The 19,368-nt window shown below is 40.2% G+C and overlaps 2 protein-coding genes across 2 annotated transcripts in view; one reads left to right on the forward strand and one right to left on the reverse strand.

Moving 5' to 3' along the window:
- Positions 1-19,368, forward strand: part of LOC137294727 (cyclic AMP-dependent transcription factor ATF-3-like) — a 270,414-nt gene that overhangs the window by 163,531 nt on the left and 87,515 nt on the right. The gene's annotated exons all lie outside the window — the stretch shown is intronic.
- LOC137295335 (probable glutamate receptor) lies at positions 1,039-19,136 on the reverse strand. The gene is made up of 14 exons (XM_067826651.1): positions 19,132-19,136; positions 18,695-18,819; positions 18,142-18,267; positions 12,391-12,684; positions 11,559-11,740; positions 10,700-10,873; positions 10,392-10,457; positions 8,822-9,007; positions 4,717-4,817; positions 4,484-4,571; positions 3,423-3,741; positions 2,660-2,877; positions 1,749-2,017; positions 1,039-1,306 (listed from the first exon to the last, which is right to left on the reverse strand). Exons 1-14 carry the CDS (start codon positions 19,134-19,136, stop codon positions 1,039-1,041), a joined length of 2,421 nt encoding a protein of 806 aa, XP_067682752.1.

Genomic DNA, 19,368 nt, shown 5'->3' on the forward strand with positions numbered 1-19,368 from the left:
GATCCGGAGATCTGAAAGGCCGTGGCATGACATTGCTTTTTGACTGATATAATAGTTCAACTGTGACACGAGCTGTGTGTTGACGTAGATGAAAGACTTGGATGTAGACACTGAGCAGGAACCCAGTGGACTGAAGTGAGGTCGTACAGCAATTACATAAAACATGTATGACATGCTCTGCTGTATGCTCATATGCATGTTGATATGTGAAACAACATACAATGACTAGTCAGCTTTAGATGTATTATGGTGAAGTAGATCGGTAGACTGTTAGAATTCAGTCTCGGCATGTTCCCACGTCAAGTAACTCTTCAAACGCAGAAAAAATGTCTGTCGACTGATCTTATTTAGTCTTAGGAGAGCTTTCTGGTCTTTTATTTCCGTTTCAAGTTAGGTAACATATGCAATAAACATGTATCATGTTGCTGACAAAACAGTATGTGATCTACTGAGAACATCCAAACATTTAACCTTTCACTTCTTTACAACCCTACCATGCTTGGAAAATCTACCGTGTAAAGGTAGACTCTAAAGATTTCATAACTAGCTTTGCTATGGCCAAACTTATTAGAAATATTGTCTGACTAAATAAGAATTATCATTTGAATAGCGAGCTAAAGTTCAGTGGGAGCAACCAGGTTCCTCATATCATAAGCTGTTTATTACCATGCCTGGGAGCACATGTCAGGAAAGCCTGCCACTAGTGCAAGCTTGATCGCATTATGGGCACGAAGAGACGTCATAGCAATCAACCAAGGCAGTAACTCTTGAATATCTATTGCATGTACTACACAGTATATAATATACAATATAACACACCGATTTGTATTACATAGTGCACACTGATTAGTGAACAACCAACTGAATGCTTTAGCAACACAAATGCCACCGAAAGAGAAACTAACACTAAAAAGTCAGTGAATTTATGATTTGTAATCAAGATAGGTTTTACAGGTGATATGGCTTCGTAAGGCCCCTGTGCAACACTAGTACTCTCGTAGGTCTGGTGCTGGCTTTTATGTCTGGATGGGGTAGTTTCTACGATGAAGCATCAGATCTCATGGAGTCTTCTTCATCACTCTCAGACTTTCTATGCTGACTTGGTTTACATCTCCGTTTATGAATTATTTCACAAATAAGGACTAAGAGTGCCATGGCCACACCCACTCCTGCACCATAGAAGGCGCTCTGCAATGTTGATAGATCCACTCTCTGTGTTTGTCTACTGAGAGATTGACACTGATGTTTGGGTTTCAACCGATTCCACCACAGATCCAGCAGGCCGCTTTCGAATACCTTCAATATTCTGTGAATATGAGTATAACGATTATATTTGGACCGAACATTTGTACATCATACACTCATACAAGAATAAAGATTTCTGCAATAGTTTATTTAATCCATCTTTGATTTAGTCCCATACGATGACACATGTAAGACTGAAATTTGCCTTCAGCAAAGAATGATGTCAGATGTGACTAACGGGATCGCACGTTGATGTCCTATATTTCCTTCATCTTCATCAACCCATACTTGTCGTAAGAGGCAATTTACGGGAAACAAAATTTAGAGATATGATCTCCCTCGTCTTACTTTGTACAGTGAATATGATATGATATTTACCAAATTTTGACATCATAATCCAGTTTAACAACAGTGCTGTTAAGTTGATGAACGGGTACATTCAATCGTTCCCATACCCATGGGCAAGTTTAAAATATGACAAATACAAGAAAACCATTACTCACTGATGGGAGAAGACATGAACGTGTTCACTGTGTTTGGGTAGGCCAACTGCAATTGGCGTGGAACGGAATTCCTCATTCAGTATCTGTAGATTACACCGCCTTGAATCGTCCCACATTTCCATAATAGACTCGCCTGAAATAAAGACATACTGGCTCTCGGCTACTCGGCCCAGGTGCTTGTTGATATTTTGACTCAACCAGTCAGGATCCTTTGCTGTCATTTCCTTTACACGTCGCCATATTTTCTGATAGTCGGAAATGTTGGAGTCCTGAAAGCACGTTTCGTATGTGACATAAATAATACTGTATCATCAACAAACAGTGTAAACCATGTACAGACAGCATCGTCATCAATGAGGTTCAATGCAGCGTGAATACACCAAGAGGGTGAACCTTCAGATAGGGCAACATGTGAGTCACTGTGTCTGATAATGTGTCATTGACGATAAAGGCTAAACTGGATAATGTTTAAGGACTCGTCAAGTAAAAGGTCGTTTTTGCGACGCTGGTACTACCAACGTGTGAAGTCAGTCAAGATATGGCTTACATATGGCGCATACAACAGTAAAACAGATACTTATGCTGAAACATTCCCCAAAGATCGAAACGGTTTCCGTGGACCAGTGGTGTTCTGGGGTTCGATGTACTGGTCGCATTATACCAAAATCTATTAAAAGATGGTTCTTATTTTTACCCTGCCTGCCGCCCAACAGAAGGATTGGAGCTCGGTGTTAGTGTTAGGTTATCTGCGGCATGGTATCTCACAATTGTAAGGCCTACAATGTCAACCAGTATAAGATGGTACATACGCATCTGTTCACACATGACTGCACTAATTTTGAATGTGATATAAAAATCTATCTCACCACAATCAAAGTTACGATAAACCCAACCATCTCCCATGCACTGACCTGAAAGAGAGTGACAAGTGCTGTTCCTCCCACAAACCCCCACGTGTATGTGTCCTGTTGCACCATCTCAGCCAGACTGGAGAAAGGCGGTTTCTCTCGTCCGTTAGCGAGGAACGCTATGAGGTTACCACTGTAGATAGTTGCCATTATCACAGCGAAAAGCCACCAACAGCTGAGCACCGTGCGTCCGGACTCTGTTTCTGGAAGGTATGTCCCTCCTGAAAAAAAAAAAAATAAGGTCGCAACCTGTTAACTTCTCCTTGGCATATTACTTCTATTTAGACTTGAATATTTACCATTTGAGACTCTAATGATTCTATGTCTCTTGGTTGGACCCCTGATGTACTTTCACTGATTTGAAGCTTTCAAATCAAATCGAGCACCGATAAGTTCCGGATACCTACTTTTGGGTACGTCATTGGGGTTTGGGTTGGATGTGTGTTTTTGTGTACGTACGTGTGTGCGCGTGCGCGCATGTGTTTGTATAGCAAAGTCTCTAATGTTATGGGGAGCCTAGTCAGAACTAACCGAACAATCTATGCTGCATTTTTCATATTTATGTGTAAATGAGAGTAAAAATCTTATTAATATCTTATTCACATAATTCTCTTTTCAAGAAGCATACCTATGACGAAAGAACTACAAAGTAACAAGTTAAAGCGTCACGACTTATAGAAAAGTGAATCGTATATCAATACGCAATCTATTCAACTGAAGTAAGTTTCTATTTCAGAATCTTTATTATTGAACACTTTTGATTTACCCTTTGCCACAAGAGCTCCAAAGTGATACCAGAGTATATTTCCATAACGACTCAGCATTTCCGTGGGCCTGCCGTCCGTCCCCGAACGAACTGGTGTCACTTCTTCTATCAGGAAGAGGAAGACAGTGGAGAAGATGAGTGAGGCGAGGATACAAACAAGAACCTCGTAACGGAACAGGTATAGAAGGGTCAACCATTTGTGTGGATCTTGTGTGCTGAGAATAAGTACTGAATTGGTGTAGAAGTATGGCACTGTGAAATCGATGACCGTGGCTCTGCTCTCTGTTATAGCCATCGGTGCCACAGTCATATCAGCTTCCTGAAAGGACAACCTTCGCTTCGTAAGTCAGCTGTAGGTATGCACATTAAATACGGACCAGGTTCGGTATAACTGTCAAACTTTGGAAGGTGTGTAAAACATACATTCCTGTCGGCTGGCTGAAGTTCTGTTATGTTGAGAAGTATACTGCTTATAGCAATGACTCCGATACAAAGTTTCCTTATTTACAGTTTTACAATACAACATATAACATACTGCCCCTTGATCACTCACTCCTGAAACATTGTACATGTATACACATGAACATTAATCAAGCACCACAAAAATAATTGTCGATTGTAACAAAAAGTGATACAAACGGAGAAGCCAACCAGTTACATCTATATACACATGCAGTTAGCATGAAATTCACGTGCTGACTCAAATGCATGCTTTTCTCGCTCATGGTACAAGCGACTGAGGGGTATAAAAGGGTGAAATGAAGTATTCTCGTTGTTCACTCTCACTTCTAACCAAGAAGTTCTGGTTACAACAACACTGCACCATGACTAGGTGAGAGATGTGAGCCAGGTAATTAGCACTATGGCCAGGTGAGAGATGTGAGCCATGTGAGCCAGGTAATTAGCACTATGGCCAGGTGAGAGGTATAATCTTTTTTTTTCTCCACTATAAACATCTACTGCTGGTTCTCTACTGTCAACATCTACTGTTATTCGCCCACGTTCTCTACAATAAACGCATTCTCTACAATAACAGATTATGTATTATGACTGTAACGTACCTCATTAATAAGCAGCTTGACCAGCCCCGTCCAACTGCCATTGACTTCCCGCCCCCACTCCTTGTCTTTGGGCTCCACCAGCCTGTAACTACCAAACACAAACAAAGTATAGTCAAAACCTTTCAATACGTTCCGGTAAAGCTTTGTTTGACCCGTGTTAAGTTAAGCATGATTAACTACGCAGAGTACACAGATCTTAAAAATTATTAAAAGATATTAAAAAATACTGAAACCTGAAATTGAGTTGTTTTGCCAGTTCCTGCAACAGCTGCATGCAAAGACCATCGAACCTGACAGCGCCGTTCTCCACCTTCTTGATCACAAATAGCGGCCACTGTATGAATACGAAACCGTTGTTGTGAAATAGCATTAGAATACCACGAATACGATGTATATATTTCGTAATTCTGTCCCGTGAATAACTTCAACAATTCCATGTTTCGTTTACTCCACACGATGAACCACGTTCTGAAATCCACTGTTCGCTTGCTCATAGCTGCGATTCATACGTTCATATTATTATGTGGTAATAGAGGCTGACGTGATTGTCACCAGGAAATTCATGAACGTAGATTGTGTTACGTACTGACGGATTTTTAACACCTTGTATTGATTCTGGTGGTTATAACCTTAAAACCGTCAATATTTCAGTATTATGTTTTAATTATTTAGTGAGTGTGAGGGAGTATAGTTTTACGACGCACTCCGTAATAATCCAGCTATGTGGCGGTGGTCTCTAATTTCTCGAGTCTGGACCAGACAATCCACAGATCAAGAGCATGATCATCGATCTGCGCTGTTGAGAACCGATGAAATGTGTCAACCAAGTCGGCGAGCCTGACCACCCGATCCCGTTAGTTGCCTCTTACAACAAGCACAGTCATCTTTCATGGCAAGCATGGGATGCTGAAGGCCTATTCTAACCCGGACCTTCACAGGACTAAATATTTAGCGTTTTGAGGGTATTTAGTTTTAATTGATTTCACAGTTTAGTTCTGCAAGATCGATGTCTGGGTTAACCGAGGATTTTACTTAAGCCTGGTGCTAATTTGGCATCGCTGCTATTACATAACATATATTTCCATTCGCAAGTGTTGTTTTGGGTTTATGCAGTCGTTCGTCAGACATATTATAAACAACTGTCACAGAGACAAAAATAACACCTATGTAATGTCGACTTCATGAACGTTAACAGAGTATAAGTTTGTGTATTACAATATTGTCAACTCGTCGTTTTGGTCGACCGGGGAACCAACTCGGAATGAAACACACAATAGTCTGACGAACAATACATAGACGAAGAATTAGGACGAACTGCACGTTGACGAACACGAAGGCATACTTGGGCTTGGCTGAAACTTCTTTAGTTGCTCACACAAGACATGACAAAGGAGTATACATAAATGAGGTTTGCAGACTTCCTGCTCAACCCCAGGACGTTACCTCCGAGCGGCATCCTCCTGCTCGCGGTCGTCCCAACACAGATAGTCGGAATACCGGACTCCACTTTGACAAGATAGATGTGAGCATATAGATACAGTTTTTGACAACAATGGGTAGAGAAAGGCTCAACACTGGGCAGACAGGGAAACAATAGCAGTTCCTTGTACAGCTGATGTGGTGACAGACACAGCCAAGGCGGATGGCCAATAAAGGCAATACAGTATTTAATGGAGTGTGAGTGAGTGAGTTATAATTTAATGTCACATCGGCAACATCCCAGCCATATCGTGACGAGAATAAACAGGATTATACAGAACATGTAGATATTATAAAACCCATCATCAAAGTACGGTAAAATAACTAGAGTATCACAAGTCGAGTCTACAACTAGTATATGAAGTTAAAACTACAGCACAGTGTGGACAATACATAATATAAAAGTACGCTATAGATCACCAACAACTGAAGGTAGATAGTAATTAATGGAAATGACAAAGAGAAACAGGGTGGCTGACGAGACGATGTACACTGTGGTGGTGATAAATAATAGGAATGCAGATTAAATAATAACAAAAAGGTATCATGTGAATGAGTTAATATATAAAGTCACATCGGCAATATTTCAGCCATATCGTGACTAACACAAGTTGAAAATCCACCAGAAATGCGTGCGTGCGTGCGTGCGTGCGTGCGTGTGTGTATGTATATATATATATATAGAGAGAGATAGATAGATAGATAGATAATCAAATGAGAACTATTATTTTTAAAAAAATCCTTCGTGTTTCGAGGTTTGAAAAGTATATCTCTTGGAATGGAATATTCAACATAGTCGAACAGGACATGCTAGGCCGTGATTTGTTCATCACAAGGGATACAAAACGAAGGATCTTCGCCTTTCAATAAATATTCTGAGTGTATCTAGTATTGCCAATACGACATCTCATGATGACATCTCATGATGACCTCTTCAAATCAGAAATGACAACCCAGGTAAGTGTAACCTATATAGGTTTATATAACCTCTTCAACTCTGGACTGACAGTTCAAGTAAGTGTAACCAATATACGGTTTTTTTTCGTGTAATTTATTGATACCTACTTGAGTGTCCCATTTCTTCTGCATCAGATCACGGATGTAAGTTCTAACGCTAGCTTTGTAATCAGTGTATGGAATAAGAAGTCGTGTGGCAGATTTGTTGCTGGCCTTGGCAACAAGATCGACCATTGTATTTCCAGAAATCTCAACGTCGCTGGGTAACCAACAGAAGACGATGTCGAACTGGTCAGTACCAAGATCATTATACAGTTCAATAATTTCAATTACAAGTGGACGTTTACAAGAAATATTTGTAATCACTGAAGGCAAGAAAGAGACGATTGAGCCATAATCACGCTTTGAACGGACAAGTGATCTGTATAGGTGTAGGATAGAAGCTTGATCTCCTCCCCACAGGGAATTAGAAACGACTTTCAGTAAATCGAGTGCTTTCAGACATTTAGTTTTTAGGGATTTGATACATGAGGCAAAAAGGTTAAATGGGAATCGAAAATTAGACCCACGAACTTTGCCTCCTTCACAACTTTGAAGGGAGTGCCATTTAAAATAGTTCCGGATCCTCATGCGGTATAATTTTTCTACAAGAGTGAAGGCAATTAGCTTTGGACTTTGGGAATTTAAAGCCGTTTTCAAGACACCATTCATTTATTTTTTTTAAACACAACTGCAATTGTCGTTCAATAGTATGCATATTTTACCACGACAAGAAATATTAAAATTATCCACAGAAATGTGACCCATCTTTTAAACCTTGGATAAACTTTTGATTCTAGTACTACCCAATGTGACAGACAAAATACTTCCTTGTGGTACACCCTGATCCTGATAGTAATGGTCAGACAGGGTTGAACCCAATCGGACCTGAAATTGTCTGTCGCTCAAAAACCGTGAAATATAAAGACGCAAAAGCCCCTCAAACCAAAATCATGTAAATCCTTTAAAATATATGTACCACGCTTCCAGGGGGTATCGTCAGCTTTCTCAAGATCAAAGAATATCGATACCGCGCGTTGTTTTCACTTTTGCACTTTTAACAAAGAATTCTAGTCGTACCAATTGATGAATGGTACTACGGTTTTGTGTACACCACATTGAATATTTGTTAGAAGGTTATTAGTTTCAAGATACCATGCTAACCTATTGTTTACCATTCGTTCCATGGTTTTACAGACACAACTCGTTAAAGAGAAGGTCGCATATGGCTTGTCTACATAGGTTTCGGGTTTAGAAATATTTGGACGGTGGTTGTCCTGAACTTGACACTAAAGCAATATCATGGATCTCGCGTTTGAAAATAAGCTAGATTAACGCAACGCCTCTTTTTACAGAGTACACAACCCAAAAACATGAACGCAGAATTTGACATTCAGGGACACACTTTAAACAATGCGGTCGTTGAATACGTTTGTAGATAAAACAAACTTTGATGAGCATTTATAAAAAGACAAAGCAACAATGAAGGTGTAAGTGAACTGTGTTAACGGTTCCTGGTCGATGGGGTTTAAACAAAGCCTCTCTGCCCCCGACAGAGTTTGATTTAGTTGATGTATACATTCAAACAGCCGATGCTGACGCACAAAGGAATAGATCAACATAATACTATTGCACGTAAATCGAATGTCCAAACTTCAATGTTTTCAGCATTATGTTCTCATGCGCTTTCTTTAAACACTCTGGAAGGAAGCAACACAATAGGAGTAACACCAGAGTCCCGACAGTTAACGTTCCGTTGTCAAATCAGAAAATGTGTGATTCTCTCAGTTCGATCTTCAGCTGCGCAGATGACAATATCAACAGAACAAAGCAACACATTTATGACGTGTGTATATTACATACCTCTAGAATCCCGACAGTTAACGTTCGGTTGTGAAATCCGTAACTGTTGACATGATAGAGCGGATGCTTGACCTCAACGGAGTTATCTCTTCCAATATAGCCCACAGTTTCAATCTTTGCCCCAGTTTGACTTTCGCTGAGCACTTGGAGCTTAGCTTGAACGACGGAGTCCCTTACGATTGGAGGCTGCAAATGTATGCAGTCATATCTTCATTCTTCTTATGCAGTAGTGAATTGAGTAGATAAGATTTATTAGACGCCCCATGCCCTTATGTGTAATGAATTTGCCTCAGCACAATTTGTTGCATACTTAAAGACCACATGCCAAAAAACCACCGAAACATAAATAGGACGCAATTATCACTTATTCATGACATATAATATACATTGCTGATTGTGAAGAAATAGACAAAATTATACCGTAACGAATCAAAAGTGCAATACTTTGTACTTGGGTTTACTTTCCTCGAAACGAAGCACCCAGGAGACCGAACCCACACAAGTGTAACGAAGTCTTTGATTGGCTGGTTCATTTGTCGATAGGTTTAGGGCTCATATTGTCTACATAGAGATGACCTGCTTGATTGGCACTTTAGAAGTATGGTGAGTAATAAGATTCTTAATGGATAACAACTTTGTTTATTGGTTTATTGTATATGATGCGATTCATATACCGTTGTCAAGCAAGCGTGACACTGGTATAAGAATCCAATTAGTGAGATGGTGAACCACTGCGTTCCTGGAAGGTCCATAGAGAAAGGTGTCAGAAACAGCAAAGTTGTGTTTTGCGTTGCATGTGACCTTTTAGGAAATAGCATTGATGCATAAAATATATCGAGGTGAAGTTCAGAAATAAAATAATACATATAAATAATCCAGAAAATACCGACACAACACAATTTCCCTTCTGTGTGTTTCAACTTAATATTCACTAAGACGTTACAGTTACAGATACTACTGTCGTCATATACGGGCAAAACTACTCATTACAACAGAGAAGCAATGGGCTTTTACACTGTACGTTCTCTTGTGTTGGTTCAAACTTTATGTCTCAGTCGAACTATGTCAATATACTGCGATGTACTCAACCCAAAGCTACATGATGCTGTATGTGGCCACCAGAACCATACGAGTCACACTTTAGATTTGGGGAACGGTGATGTGGTCTAGTGGTTTAAGTGGTTCATTCTGAAGACCCTTACTTCATTCCCACATTAGTACAATCTGTTGTACCCCGTCGTTATAGTGCAGGAATGATGTTAATCTGTCACACGCTTTAGCTTTGGATGTTGAGAATATTTACCTTTTGTGTCTGTTTACCTTCCTGTTCTGTTACATTACTCCTTTGCTGGGCGACAATCTCCAGGTTCTGTAAATATAATGGAACTAACAAATTTCGAAAAAGTGATGTCATACACATCTAATAACTTCCAAGAGTGTTCATTAGGTTGTTTATATCTCAGTCATGATAAGTGCTGAGTGTAAAGGAATTTACAATTTGTACTAATGCTGGGTGACATTTCCTTTTGACACTGGAATCACTTCACAACAATAGCACAAGAACATTTACCCTCTGTATCTGTTCAACTTTCTGTTCTGTCATATTACTCCTTTGCTCGGCGATAATCTCCAGGTTCTGAAAATATAATAGTAGCTACCAGACTTCGAAACATGATGTCATACGCACCTAAGAACTTCCAAGAGTGGTAAAAAGTTCGAACAATGGTCGTAGCTCAGTCATGATACAATTTCTTTTCCTTGGATGGTGTCAACAAATTTACGTATTGTAATGACGCAGTGTGACATACTTTCTCTTTGACACGGAAATCACTTCACAACAATAGCACAGGCATGTGCCTACACCAAACAGTTGTTTACCAGCGGTGCAAAATACTTCGAGCAGGGCATGAACTCCAGAAACACAACACCCTCAGTTTTTAGTGCCTCACGACTGTGAGCAATATCCATGGCACTTCCGGAAGAAGGAATCACCAGCCATTTCGAGCTCCCAGCTGATTCCATCTTTGTCGAGTTTGAATCCATCCGGTGAGCCTGACCAGAAACACGTATGCACTTCATACCATCTACTCTTCTGTATATGTTAAAACCATACTCTTCCTTTCATGTAGTTTTGAATTCAGCATATATTAGTCATAAAGATGTTATTTTCCCTGCCTAATTTGTGGTATACGTAAAAAACCGATACATAGTTCGCATAAAGTTCGTTATAAATGACCCCGTGAAGTAACTTGTTTTGAATCAAATTCAGTGAGTGAGTTCAAATAAAAAAAACACTCTAGCAATATTTCAGCCACATCGTGACTACATTAAGTCATAGGTGAATAATAAAAACGTCAACGAAGGAGAGTAAAACAACTAGATTATATTACTAGTATTTATCTCTAAACCTGGCTTCCCAGTTGGGACAATACAAGTAAAAAGGGCTATAGATCGCCAGCAACCCAAGGCAGATCACCCTTCCAGGGACATATTGTTTTGAAAAATAGTCTGTTGTGTATTGTTATTATTAGCTGATATAAATTACCAAAACGGCACTTTATACTGCATCGAGATCGGAGGTAGCACAACTAAGTACTTTCTACCTACAGGAGATGTAATACCCGTAGCATAAACTCATTTTGGTATTGTTAAAGATTCTCATATACCATGATAATAAATAAAACACTGTCCAGAAACGAACATTTAGCTGTGGACTGGGAGCACACCCAGACTCTACCTGATTGAGGAGTTTCGATATACATTCGGAGGGACACATCACAAGAAAGTTGAGGTCCTCCTCCGGAAGCAGCTCATAGATACTGGCGAGGTCAATACTTTCAAGTGGATGGTTGAGATCATCTATCATATACAGCAGTAACTTGATCGAAGCCAGTCTACCGCCAGACAGTTCAGTCAAAACTGTAAACAAATACATTTAGAAAGCACTTCATGGGATATGACCTTACCTTTTCTTCTAATGTGCGGATAGAGCATTTAATTTTAATATATTCGGTTGACACAAAATGTACAAAATAATTGTTAACAGAGAAGTCAAAAATGTAAATAGCGTTATGTAGTGAGCATATTACCATAGTTTTGTGTACTGATTCATTGAATGGTGATATTCAGTAACGAGATTCATATCTGTTATATCGACAATAGACTTCTTTTGTCCGCATGTATATTACATTTATCCCTTGTGTTGTGGGTCATGTGTCTGAAGGTTTAAATTATGTCCGTAACTCGTTGATGTATTCCTCATCGCATATTCACAAATTGTTACTTTCAATTATTTATTATCAAGACATTTTCCTTAACGACCATCATGTAGAGGGTAATGTCCGAAAAACTCAACATTCCTGAAACTTGATGGAGCCCAGGCCCATTATGTTTCAGGAATGGAGAGTTAGGAGGATATTACCCTACTTAAATTACATCCAGAATTGGTGATTGTCAGGGTCTTACAGTTGAAACTGGTACTGATGGCTCCATTCCTGAAAAATACTTTAGTGAGCAGACAATGGAATGGGATTTAAAGTTTGTTCAGTATGGGGTGTTCTATATCCTACCGTCATAAGATGAAGTTATAACAACGAACGTCTTCCACTCCACGTCATTGAGTAATGAGGTAATGCCGCGCATGACGTCTTCCACAGAATCGGGTCTGACGAGGGCATCAAAGATGGTTTGCTTTGTGACGTTTAACACTGATTGGACATATATTGTGTGGCTGGATAGGAACGTCGTGCAGACAGTGGAGCAAATGCTGATAGGGGTGTCATTCCTGTTGGTTGAGGGACTGAAGTGACGCTGACAAGGAGAGAGCGATGCGAGGACCACAATACCCCCATCCACTGATCTCACTGTAATTTAAACCACACTGTTACAACAGCAGAGTAATTAATGTACCACGGGCATTCAATTAAAAACATTAACTTTTAAACTGTAAGTCCCCATGGTTCCTAGTATGGTGATCTACCTTCCGTTGTTGGCAAACTATAGCACATTTTTATACTGTCTTCTTCTCATTTGAACAAGTTTTTAGAGACAGACGCTAGTTTCACATATTAATTACTGTGATATGATAGTTGGTTTTACTCTTCTTCGTTGACAGGTGTTTATAATTTACATGTATTTCTGATGGATTTCCATCTTGTTTTAGTCACGATATGGCTGAAATATTGCTGATGTGACTTTAAGAGTTCACTCACTCACTCATGTTTGAACTAAATCCGAACTTAAGATTAGTAGATGGAAATATGTATTGAATATATCATGGCAGCTATAAAATCCCATCACTGCTACTCCAGTTAATGTATATTCACCAAATAATATTTGTTTCTGACCTTTCCCTTGGAATCAAGAGAAACAGACAACAACAAAGGAGCGAACCCTTCCTGATTGCTATAATAATGCAGAGTGGCATGGTATAATATAAGCATATGTGTATGAGTGACATGTACAGGCAAATGCAAGTCAATTGTACTACTGAAAACACATCGCAACTGATTGTAGCAGTCTGAATATGGTATGGCGGACATCAGTTTTGTTACTCACACATCAGTAATGTCCTCTAAATGACACAAAGATCCAGACATGATAAGGATGAGGACAGTGCCTTATATTTCTAGTTCCACGGGGCAGATCGGTGAAAGGAATGACCAATTTAATCCCAGAATGCTGTCAGATGATTGAGATACTTCCAACTAAACGTAATACATTCTAGGTCAGATCTCCAGAAATCCATCTTGCTTACAAATCCTCCAACTGATGTCAATGAACTAACTAACCTCTACAACAAAACTCCCAAGGACCTTCTTGACAAACATGCACCTGCTACACGAAAACAGAAGCATGTAAAACTAGGTATGCCGTGGTGCAATAAGAAGATCCAGCAAGCCAAAGCAGACAGGCGAACTATGGAGCGAAAGTGAACGAATTCAGGACATGAAATACATCGTCAGATGTATAAATCAAGTCGGGTGAATGTAAAGAAACTTATCAAGGATTGTAAGTCAGAATTTTGCAAGGGTAAGATATTGTCGAATCTGAACAACCCAAGGATGCTGCTCTATCAAGTGTTCAGTTTTTGAGGAAAGCCTTCCGAAAGAATACCTTGCTAGTAAATTCTCTGAATTCTTTAGCGGCAAGATCGACAAGAGTCGTTGGGAGTTTTCAAGAGTCTCTGAAGGTGTAGTTGAAGCTGAATCGACGGCTAAGTTGAAAGCACTTGATTTACACCCTTAGAAGAAACAGAGGCCATGAAACTAATCTCTTGCTGTGAACAAACAAGTTGTGATCCCATTCCCACCAAGCTGTTATAGATAGATATCTTGCTGCCTACAATAAGAAGAATAATCAATCAAAGTCTTGAAGCAGGAGTATTTCCAGAATGTTTCAAATCACCAGTTGTAAAACCTTTGCTCAAGAAACCTAGCCTGGACAAATACAAATCTTCAAACTATCGGCCTGTCTCAAACCTTCCCTACATATCAAAACCTCTACTGAAAGCTGTTAAGTACCGCATCGTTGAATTTATGAAATCCAATCCAATCTCCTTGAACCCATTTTCCAGTCTGCTTATAGTGTCGGTCACAGCACGGAGACAGCCTTACTTAGAGTTGTCAGCGAACTTCAACAAACAGTTGATCAGAGTAAACTGGGTTTTCTGGTTCTTCTAGATTTGACAGCAGCCTTTGACACAGTGGACCACTGCACACTCCTTAATCGCCTTCAGTCATAGTTCGGTATCTCAGGATCTCACTAGTAGATCATCCCTTATGTATCAGGAAGACAGCAAGCTGTTGCCATGGATGATATCAAACCTAACAGAGTGTTGCTGGAGTGTGGTGTACCACAAGGATCTGTGTTGGGGCTGGTTTTATTCACCATGTACAGAAAGCCACTTGGTCACCTCATAGATAGCCACGACTTCCTCTTCAGAATCCTACCTCACCAATGTCATCATTGGAGTGAGTGAGTGAGTTTAGTTTTACGCCGCACTCAGCAATATTCCAGATATATGGTGGCGGTCTGTAAATAATCGAGTCTGGACCAGACAATACACTGATCAGCAACATGAGCATCGATCTGCGCAATTGGGAACAGATGACATGTGTCAACCAAGTAAGCGTGCCTGACCACCCGATCCCGTTAGTCTCCTCTTACGACAAGCATAGTCGCCCTTTAGGGCAAGCATGGGTTGCTGAAGGCCTATTCTACCCTTCACGAGTCGTCATCATTGGAAGATTTTCTGAGTGACATTGGTTCCTTGGTGCACGACAACAGAATAAAGTTGAAAACAGCAAAACTGAAGCCATGCTTGCTGGAACCAACTGCATGCTGAAGAAGAACAAGATAGACAAGCCCTCTGCTGGTAAAGAAGAAATAAAGCTCTCCTAAAGGACTCTTAAATCGGAACTGGACTGTGAAAGCATGTAGCTGACTTATGTAGTAAGTGTCACTACCATTTGCACAACATCGGGAACATTCGTCACATTCTCACCCAGAATCTCTGAAGGTGTAGGGCAGCAGCACCATGTTACTATCTAGGCTTGACTATTGCAACAGTCTTTTGAGTGCAAACCAAGAACACATTCACAGACTACAGAAGATACAGGACGAGGCAGCCAGGATAGTGACACCCAGATCCAAGTACGATCATATCACGCCAATACTAAGATCTGTGCATTGGCCACCTGTACAGACACGGGTTGATTACAAAGTTCTTTCCCTTACGTATCAGTGTGTAAGTGGAACGGCACCTGGATATTTGTGTGAACTCATCAATGTGTACAAACCATCTCGTTCTCTTAGGTCAGATATGCAACATCTCCTCCAGATACGAAGATGGAGCTCAGCAATATTCCAGATATATGGTGGCGGTCTGTAAATAATCGAGTCTGGACCAGACAATACACTGATCAGCAACATGAGCATCGATCTGCGCAATTGGGAACAGATGACATGTGTCAACCAAGTAAGCGAGCCTGACCACCCGATCCCGTTAGTCTCCTCTTACGACAAGCATAGTCGCCCTTTAGGGCAAGCATGGGTTGCTGAAGGCCTATTCTACCCTTCACGAGTCGTCATCATTGGAAGATTTTCTGAGTGACATTGGTTCCTTGGTGCACGACAACAGAATAAAGTTGAAAACAGCAAAACTGAAGCCATGCTTGCTGGAACCAACTGCATGCTGAAGAAGAACAAGATAGACAAGCCCTCTGCTGGTAAAGAAGAAATAAAGCTCTCCTAAAGGACTCTTAAATCGGAACTGGACTGTGAAAGCATGTAGCTGACTTATGTAGTAAGTGTCACTACCATTTGCACAACATCGGGAACATTCGTCACATTCTCACCCAGAATCTCTGAAGGTGTAGGGCAGCAGCACCATGTTACTATCTAGGCTTGACTATTGCAACAGTCTTTTGAGTGCAAACCAAGAACACATTCACAGACTACAGAAGATACAGGACGAGGCAGCCAGGATAGTGACACCCAGATCCAAGTACGATCATATCACGCCAAAACTAAGATCTGTGCATTGGCCACCTGTACAGACACGGGTTGATTACAAAGTTCTTTCCCTTACGTATCAGTGTGTAAGTGGAACGGCACCTGGATATTTGTGTGAACTCATCAATGTGTACAAACCATCTCGTTCTCTTAGGTCAGATATGCAACATCTCCTCCAGATACGAAGATGGAGCTCAGCAATATTCCAGATATATGGTGGCGGTCTGTAAATAATCGAGTCTGGACCAGACAATACACTGATCAGCAACATGAGCATCGATCTGCGCAATTGGGAACAGATGACATGTGTCAACCAAGTAAGCGAGCCTGACCACCCGATCCCGTTAGTCTCCTCTTACGACAAGCATAGTCGCCCTTTAGGGCAAGCATGGGTTGCTGAAGGCCTATTCTACCCTTCACGAGTCGTCATCATTGGAAGATTTTCTGAGTGACATTGGTTCCTTGGTGCACGACAACAGAATAAAGTTGAAAACAGCAAAACTGAAGCCATGCTTGCTGGAACCAACTGCATGCTGAAGAAGAACAAGATAGACAAGCCCTCTGCTGGTAAAGAAGAAATAAAGCTCTCCTAAAGGACTCTTAAATCGGAACTGGACTGTGAAAGCATGTAGCTGACTTATGTAGTAAGTGTCACTACCATTTGCACAACATCGGGAACATTCGTCACATTCTCACCCAGAATCTCTGAAGGTGTAGGGCAGCAGCACCATGTTACTATCTAGGCTTGACTATTGCAACAGTCTTTTGAGTGCAAACCAAGAACACATTCACAGACTACAGAAGATACAGGACGAGGCAGCCAGGATAGTGACACCCAGATCCAAGTACGATCATATCACGCCAATACTAAGATCTGTGCATTGGCCACCTGTACAGACACGGGTTGATTACAAAGTTCTTTCCCTTACGTATCAGTGTGTAAGTGGAACGGCACCTGGATATTTGTGTGAACTCATCAATGTGTACAAACCATCTCGTTCTCTTAGGTCAGATATGCAACATCTCCTCCAGATACGAAGATGGAGCTCAAGAGATTTGGACAAGGTTCATTCAGAAGCTCTGCTGCTACTCTATGGAATGCCTTGACTATAGACATTAGAACATGCAAATCATTGGAGAGTTTTAAAGCACGTTTGAAGACACATCTCTTAAAAATATTATCTTGACTAAACTTTCACTTGCTGTACATGTACAGCGCTTTGAGCATATGGTATATGGATACGGCGCTATAGAAATATTCATTTATTATTATTTATTTATTACTATGCTTTCGTGAACGTTTCATCAAATCCGAACAGATATTTCCCCTCATAAAAATGAAACAGATCAAAGTGAAGGGGTACGTAATCGGTGCTGATGCCTTTATTTTCAAGCTCCAATTCCACACAAATATTATGAAGAACGGATTCTCTCACATGCCATAGTGCTTTCCAGAAAATGTGTTTTAAACCTGTAATGGAAGCCATGTAAGTAAATATCTCGTCCCCACATTGTCAAAACCCAGTAGCAATAACATAAAACGAAAAATTAATAAGCCCCGTGGTAACCTGTTCAAGGTGATCAGAATAAAACCACTAGTACCTCCACATTCAAAGTCTCATTGGTAGCGTTATGGTAGATCGCCCCGTCTTTTGTTATGTGACGGTAGGGAACCCTAGGACGATTTTAATTAAATAGATGAAATGAAAGGAAATCATCAACGGATTTTTGCAAAATATAAAAAGAAAGAAGTAATATTGTAAGAATATATTTTATTGAGAGTCCATATATGTGAGAAAGGTTACCTGTTTTCGATGCAGCAAATTGCTCCCCTGCAGAGATCAGCCAACTTGTCACATTTAACTGATCCCTGACCGAGCACACGGTAGGATTTGGGCATTTCTCATACTCCTCAGTGTTCAGGACAATATCTGTTATAGCACGGGAAAGCGAACTGGTTGCATGATAAGAAAAATAATCATAAGACGTGTTACCCACCAATATCACAGATTACCAGCTTCTACATTTACTGCTGACTTACCAAACATCAATAACTCTCGTCATCGTAATTAACGCTGAGAATAATGTTTTGAGATATATTAATGGCCCTTTGAAAAAAACGTTTCTGTTGAAAAATTCTGAATATGTAATATTTACCTACATGAATGTTACACGTATGCATAGTTGCTAATTGGGATCTCTTTAAAAATGCATGGACAACTGAAACACTTTTATGTATATCGTATCATTTGTAAAAACACTTATGTTCAAATCACCTCAAAACGCAATACATGTAAATGCAACTGTATCACTCTTAAATATGTAAAAAATCCCAGTTGTATTATGAAGTTAACTTACCCAGAGATAGAGCCCAAATGTACGAATATGTATACGTAAACAAGATGATTATACGCATGGTACAAATTAATTTCCTCGCACGTCCGTCCTGGAAGCAATGTGTCTGGACGAAGTCTGTCTGATACCTGATAATAACCACAGTGATTTAACATCACCGTTGCATAGTGACATCCTGATTACATTGAGTCATCATTACTGTTCTTGGAAAAACATAGTTGAAAACTGTCATTATATAAACTCACACAATGGTCGATTAAAGACGATATATAACACAACCTGCTTAAAGAACTCAATGCTGAAAATTGATTCTTTTGTTTGAGGCTCAAACAGACATACATCTACTCTGTACGTGCACGTTGGCATCCATCAGCGTGTGCAGCGTCCTTTAGCTTACTGCCTCGTAATTCTCCTGTATCCACTGTAGTAACGCTGGTTACCTCATTTTAAAAAGAGTAATGACCAAATTTGTCGGCGTTTACGGCACAGGAGTTTACTATGTATACAAAGAAGGGATCACTGCTTGGGTTCAACATATGATTGTGTCATGAACACCCCCGGCATTGATAATGAAGTGCAGATCACACATTAGTGTTGCTAAGTAAAGATTGTCATGTACGCCTGTTTAAGACAGTATGCGGATAATTGGGCTCTTTTCAATCAGAACAATCGATTTC

This window comes from Haliotis asinina, chromosome 8, assembly GCF_037392515.1.
Source record: "Haliotis asinina isolate JCU_RB_2024 chromosome 8, JCU_Hal_asi_v2, whole genome shotgun sequence".
Lineage (NCBI taxonomy): Eukaryota > Metazoa > Mollusca > Gastropoda > Lepetellida > Haliotidae > Haliotis > Haliotis asinina.

Bases quoted from the DNA above. Each gene is read 5' to 3' on its own strand.
- LOC137295335 (XM_067826651.1), bottom strand. The intron at 12,685-18,141 runs GTAACCTTTCTC...TTTAAATTACAG, and splicing joins ATTTGCTGCATCGAAAACAG to TGAGATCAGTGGATGGGGGT. The intron at 3,742-4,483 runs GTACGTTACAGT...TTGTCCTTTCAG, and splicing joins TCAAGCTGCTTATTAATGAG to GAAGCTGATATGACTGTGGC.